The sequence below is a fragment of the Loxodonta africana genome, chromosome 17 (genome assembly GCF_030014295.1).
Source record: "Loxodonta africana isolate mLoxAfr1 chromosome 17, mLoxAfr1.hap2, whole genome shotgun sequence".
Lineage (NCBI taxonomy): Eukaryota > Metazoa > Chordata > Mammalia > Proboscidea > Elephantidae > Loxodonta > Loxodonta africana.
In genome coordinates this window covers 36321537-36328922 of record NC_087358.1, presented here as the reverse complement: position 1 = coordinate 36328922, position 7386 = coordinate 36321537, and the positions used below count along the sequence as shown (strand labels likewise).

At 33.4% G+C, this 7386-nt stretch overlaps 1 protein-coding gene across 2 annotated transcripts in view; it reads right to left on the bottom strand.

The window, feature by feature from the left end:
• Positions 1 to 316: 316 nt before the first annotated feature.
• The window catches only part of DACH1 (dachshund family transcription factor 1), a 488298-nt gene continuing 481228 nt past the window's right edge, over positions 317 to 7386 (bottom strand). For both annotated transcript variants that reach the window (XM_064270052.1, XM_064270053.1), the window contains one exon: positions 317 to 5995. In XM_064270052.1, the coding sequence (XP_064126122.1) occupies positions 5958 to 5995 (38 nt within the window). In that variant the 3' untranslated portion in view covers positions 317 to 5957. The remainder of the gene's footprint in view (positions 5996 to 7386) is intronic.

The following is a 7386-nucleotide window of genomic DNA, read 5'->3' as shown; positions in this document are numbered from 1 at the left end:
TCTGGGTAGGGAAAGAGGCTTATTTTAGAGATTTTTTTGTTTGTACCTGTTGGAAGTTCTGGATTGGAGACTTCTGTAGGGCTCTGCCGGAGCTATATGAAGGCAATAAGGAAACCCAGGGAACTCATAACCCCCACAAAAAATCAGTTGCTGTTGAGTCAATTCCCACTCACAGAAAACAACCAGGAAACTGGACCACTTACTCAAAAACATTTACTGTTTATCCAAAAGCTTCCTTCACTATAGCATTGGCTTCCATTTTGATTTTTCTATAGTGTTTATGAGTGTATATCCTGACATAGCTTTTTTGCAATGCTTCTTTTTTTTTTTTTTCTAACTATTATATATACAAACGTTATCAGTCTACTGGTATTGCCAACATTCTACCAGTTCAAGTAAAGCGTAGAAAACTTATCTCCTTTCATATCCCTTTATACTTTCCCATTTAATATAATTGTCTTTAAATGCTTCCCCTACCAATACTGAGAACCATATCAGACAGTGGTATCATTTTTACTACTGCAACTGTGGAGGTTTAAGGCTGACTGGTCTCAATGGCTTAGGGCTGCTTCTTGGAGCCAAGGCAAGATAAGTAGAAGGTGCTCCCTAAACAATGCAGACTGAGGACAAACCTTAGGACATTCAAAGGAATGGAGCCTCAATAATGATTGAGTTAGAATTTTTTACTTCCTGTCCAACTGGCACTTGGGCCAGGTTTACCAACAATTTTGTTTAGGAAAAAAAATAAATAAACCTGATTTCTTTTGCACCTGAGTGGGAGGACTGCAAATTCATATTCAATTCAGAATTAAGCTTACAATGCTAAAATTACTTTTTGTGAACATTTGATTTTACAAAATTACTAGTTGTCTGTAGTGTCTGCACAGCCCACAATCCCCAATTCCCACCCCACCTACTCCCTGCCACCACAGCAGGACCCCCACTAACTATTTTCTACAAGGTAATACTTGCCATTGTCCCAGTCAGTGGTTCTCAACCTTAGCTGCATATTATAATCACCTGAGCCCCAACTGACAGCAAATCAAACTTAATTAGATGTAATAGATTTTAAAATTCCCCAGATACTTGTACTGCCAAATATTCTTCTGGCATGAGGTCTCAGTTGAGGCAATCAGAACTCTCAGCGAATCTGACTTAGGACAAGAAAGAGAAAATGAGAGGTCCACTTCTGTGAGCTGTATCTTATGTTCCTGAATAATAAAGGAGTCAAGAGACGGACAAGAGAAACAAGTAGGTGTAAAAAAAGAAAGAAGGTGAAAGAAGCAGAGTCATCAAGAGGAACAGAAAGGTGAAAGTAGAAGAGGTTCTTTGGTCCCTGGGGTATATCTGCATTCCTGTCTGGGGGTTCTATGTGTACCCCCTGAATCTTTATAACAATTCCTCAAGCTTTTTAACCTTGCAACCATTTGTTTTCATTATATACAACCAGGGGAGTTCTAACTGATCCAATAGTTCCACTCAAAATCTCCAGCTCGTTATTCTATAGATGTAAATGATGTTGTCAATATAGATGTCGCTCATTACCTAAAGCACTCATTTGGCACTTAGGAGTTTATGCTCTATGTTTGTGTCATTTTAGGCCTTTAATTCCACTACAGATACACAGATGCTGGGTGATAGGAATTGAATATTGTACAACTATGCTAAATAGCCTGCATGTTTTAGGAATTGATTGGTTTTTGACGATAATTTTTTTTCAGTGATTAAACAGGCTACTCGTCTTAAAGTTAACAATCACAGGTAGGAAGAAATGATGTGATTGAAATAAATGAACGAATAACATGTAAAGAATAACTACTCCTGGGGGAAGATGTTTCTTTCCCTTTTCTCAATTCCTACACAGTTGTCTGACTCCCAAATCATCTTGTTCTGTTTTCTAGAAGGTTGATGTATAAAATGAGTTGCTAGATTGGTAACACCTAGTAGAAAGCTCTTTAAATCAATGCTCACTTAATAACAGCTCTATGTCCGCTACAGAGTATATGCTCAATGAAAATAAGACTTACCATTCCAATAAAGTTATAACCTCCACATAACAACTATATTTTCAATATTCATAATGTAGCTGTTACAACATCTAGTACCATGCTTTCTGCAGAACAGAGGCTTTATTAATCAATGTTGCTTAAATGAATAAATGAGTATCATTTCAGCTTCTATATATAAGTGGTACATATTAAAGATAAATGTTAGCACCAACCCTATATATAAGAAACACGTAATGTTTTTACAATGGCATTCACAAATGCATTTGAATTCTATTAACATCTCTATTTCTCATATTTTAAAAACACAATCCATACTACTTTTATTTATAACTGATTCTCCTCTAGTAATAAATAGCTTTGGAGTAGAGTGTAAATTTGCTAGACCCAATGAAAACACACGGAAGAAGAAATCTAAATTATCACCAAATTCTACGAACATCCATAGATCTTATGATGTTCTAGAATAAGTGTTACTGACATGAATACATTACGACAGAAAACAAAAATGTGTTTGTAATGGTCACATAAACATAGTTTTTTAATTATGGGAAAATAATAATTTGTTAATATACTATTTCAAGAGCTCACTGAAATAATTCCTTTAGACAGAAAAAAAAAGATCTATTTTCCATTCTCTTGGGAATGTTTAAAATATTCACAGAGATAGCAACCCAATATTTCTTCAAATGCTGGATTGATTAAAACGTTTATATATTATTAAAGCATACTGGAATTTCAAAGTGTCTAAAGGCATTTTTTGCAACGATAGAGATCAAAAAGAAAGACACTGAGTTAGAGTTACAAATCTACACTGTTATAGATATGGGAATAATATATTTTGTTCCATCAACACATCTACTTCACATTATTCAGCACAAAGCTTTGTGAAATAAGAATCATGGGAATATAAGAATATAAAGAAAAAAGGTACAAATAACAGCTTCATAAACTGAGAAATGTACATAAATAAATCATGTATATGTGGGCAGTTTGCTTAGCTAGCAAGAAACAAAATATGGAAAATCTGCTTGTTAAACAATAACTACAGAGTGTGCTTTTATGATGTTTTTCACCACAGTAATTCATATTAGAGATAGAGGCAGTTGCATGTTAAATAAAATCATTGAGCATTGTTCCCTTAGCACTGCAAAAAGCTGACTTATGTTGTTTTTAGATGCTTCCCATTAGAAAGTAAATACTCCTTCAATGCTATGCATTTCACAAAATTTAATAAAGACAAACTGTAAATAAAGTCACTGGGAGATTTCAGACAGTTTTATTAGGAGATTGTTGAAAAGAAAAAGAAAATTAAATACAGTAACAGTAAACGTGGTTCTCACATTGAAACCAGGCTCAAATAACTAGGCTACCATAGAAAAATTTCCAATTCTTGCATTATGATGTAAAAACAGATTTTTGTACAGATTTTGTACAACAAAATTCGTAATAACCTTTTATCATTTTAGAAAACTTTAAATATATAGATAAAAATAGACAATTTTCATAGGTCCTACATGAAGATGAGTATGTTCTGTTCCAAGGGCTTGCATAGAGCGCAAATGTGGTTATAATACAGAACAACTAGACATTAATACCTTTAGGATTATAAAAGCATGGGAAACATAAAATGGGCACAATTTTACTTGTCTAAACAAAAATTTCCAAACCAACCTGCATAACTAAAAAAGGGCAAAAAACTTAAGTTACAGACTGACAATAACATTTCATGAATTGCAGTATTTACATGTTAGTAAGATTCACTCTTAACATATACCTGATAGCTTTTTTCTTCAATCCTTGCTAAAATTTCCTTTTAGGTCAAACCAAACTCTAAAGCATTCTCAAAGGTCTTGAAAGTATGTATTTTAAAACTATTTAACCTACCTAACAGGTGACTCTATGCAAGGAGCAGAGCAATGGCGGATTCTACCACTTATGTAAATTGTAGACTTTTTAAAAAATCGTTCAAAAAATGTATGATTCAAAAGCTTGCCACAAGTCCATCCAATTTTAAGTATTGTCATCCTTTAAAGACTGCATATGTGGAAAAAAAAAATACATACACCTAGGAATAGAATCTCTTGTGCTCAGACAACAAAAAGATGGTTAGGGAAGAACTAAGAAAAACGAGGTTTCTACAAAGCTCAAACAATATTTTAAATAAAAATATTGCTCCTTTTTTAAGGAAGCTAAAATAGGAACTATATATATAACCTTTTTATTTGTATTTTAGAAATGGACTTAGTTGGTTAATAGTGAGCTACAGGAAAGAAATCTATTCCAGTATTGCAAAGACCTAAAACCTACAGAAGCTTAGTGCCAGAGTATCTATAATATTAAAAATTTTTGTTAACCAAGTAATAGCCAATCAGAACTTTCTTTAAGCATATTTAATCTACTTTTCTGAGACATTTAAGATTTTGCTGTTTTATGGTAATAAATAATGTTATGATCATAAAGTTTTAAGATGACAGCAAAATCATAAAATGTATAATTGTCCTGACTCGTAATATCAGTCTTTAAAGGTGTAACCCCAGATATGGAAAAACAAAGAGAAGGTAACATAAATGTGTAATAAGCAGTGTTTGCAGCTTTACTTCCAGTTATCTGCACAAAAGTGAAAACACATACTGTAACTTTCAAAAAGACAGTGAAAATAACACGTAGCCACCCTTCCCTCTGACTAGAGTGGGAAGCACAACACATCTTAACTTTATCACTCAGCGCTACATGGTATTAGACTGATACATCAAGGGTTTGTTAGGTTTTGTTTTTCAGCAACATTAACATAATATGACATTAACATATAAAAATATTTCTGGTGTTTTGATTTACTGATCAGCCACGATCCATTCTCAATAGTGCAGTTTGGGGCACTAACTAGGGTTCAATATACAAATAAAAGTGGCTGACAGCGAGTTCTGACGTCACCAGATGCTTAAGGTCTCATTCATCAATACTGTGACTCCAGACAAATATTTACATGCCTGCATGCGTTAAAACCAGAAAGGCGTCTTTCTGACCAACAGGGTGACAAAACATAGTTCCTAAAATTTTCATTTTCCTAAACTCTAGTATACTACTGCATACATAATACCTTCCTTGTGTGTTTTATGTTTATATACTGTACATGTGACCAACAGCTTGAATAAGAAGCAACATTATATATTTTGATTCTATATACCACTACCAGTTTGGAATGAAAACATGTTATATTTATATATAGTTTTTTTTTTTTTTTCTTTAATTATTTTTAAGAAAGAAGACCTTAAGTGAAACCTTTTGGCTTAATTCAGTGCTTCTTGTTAGATATGCAAAATGTTATTTCATCGGGTTGTTGTCAACATCCATTTGTTGGCCTTTTGGAAAGCATGTGGAAAGAAAATCTTCAGGAGAAAACCCACAATAGAGAGTTTATAGTTGAATGTAACAGAATATTACTCTTTATTTTATTGATTTTTTTTTTCCCCCAGGAATCCTCTATGCCCCCTACAAGCTCATTTCCAAGTGTTCTTGCTGGTTTCTGGAGGACATAATTCTGTAAGTCTGGGTGACCAGTGCTACAAGAGTCTGTTGATGTGCTCAGGTACAGAATTTTCAGGAGAGGAAAATGGTTCATTCCATTAAAAAGCAAAGCTAGGTCTTACTCAGACCTGCCTTTAACTCTATATGCAAGTGTCCAGCAGCAAAGTTGCAGTTATTAACTGTAGGAAGTTTGATACTTGTACATTTACAAACATTCTCAGGTCTCTGGCATGAACCACAGGTGAAAATCAATGGAGAAAACTTTTTTTTTTTTTTGTAGAATACTTAAACTGTTGAAGAACATCAATACACAAAATTGAGGAAGTTCCCTTAAAAGGACTTTATTTTTTCCAAATTTTCCACTGACGAATGTCTAACTGCAAAGGTCTTTACCGTAACATGAATTTCTTCGCCAGGAAAGATTCAGTACATGACAGTAGTTTTCAAATACAGTCTTCCATCTAAAAATGAACAATATAAAATAATTAATGACATAGCATTTGGGGAACAAATGTTAATATAAAAAAACCCATATAACCTGATGTAAAATTTGTGGTTTTATTCTATTTGCACTTGCTTAGGAAGCAACTTTTTCACATATTCTCAAAGTTAATTTTGTAATTACATTGAGTTTATAGGATTGGAAAGAATACAGCACTTCTCGTTCTCATAAATATATATTTGCTATTCTGATATCAGTTGCAGAGCACTAAGACAACAGGCAAGAGAACGTGTGTGTGCTTTACTGATATGCAAAGCTAGCTGATTTCTCTTGAATGACAATTACTTCCTCCAAGCTTGCAGAACCAAATTTCTTCTGCATGTACTCAGGTGTATCTCCATCATGAAAGACACAGCACTTGTCTAACCCTTCAGCAGTGTTGTTAAATATACCACATAATGTAACTATTGTGCACATTTTTTGCTATTTATATGAAAGTCATCTAGGTTATTTCATCACTATCAGTGAACTATATAGCCTTTGCCCCCTCAAGTGAGAGTAACCAAATAATTAAATGTCAGAATGTGAGCGTGTTACTCAACATTTGCCAATTGAGAAACACAGAGTTATGTGAAACAGAAAAGGAAATCAAATCTTGGACATGTTTAATAAATCCATTTGAGTGAAGCAGAAATAAGAAATGGGAGATTAAAAATCCAGGGCAGAACAGAACATAAGCCTATTTCTCAAACGTAAAACCTTCTAAACTGTCCACTTTGTGATGTGGCCTAAACTTTGGATAGACTTGAGGAAAATGTGTCTAAATTTTAATTTTCAGCATGTACAAAAAAAATAAATAAAAATAAAGGGTATAATAATCAGAAGAGGAAGATGTTCCAAACATTTATAAATTCATATTGCCCTTAATATGCTTGCAAAATGTCTGATAACTTAAAGAATTAAAATATAAGAAAGTAGAACCTACAAAGATTAAGGAAGTAGAAAAGATAGTCTAAACATTTGCAGATTTTGCCCTAACAGTAAACTTTATCAGTGCTCTTACATAATCTATAGTAGACATAGTCAGGAAGGAACTTAAGCATCAATATGAAGTCATTTTTACTGCACAGAAACATCCGTGTGCCCTAATTCTATATTCCTGTCCCAGGTTTTACCTTAGCTTAATTTTCAGGGCTGGAATATAATCTCCAGAATGGAACTGAACTCTGTTTTGCTCATTGATGTTTCCCAAGAACCTAGTACATGCTCAATAAATATGTATTGAAGAAATGAATGAATGAATTAGAGATACACTTCATGTGATTTACACGGAGTTGATAGTGAATAATGTGTACTTCAAACTAATCAATATTTTGCATAATATATATTTTAACATCCAAATACCACCAT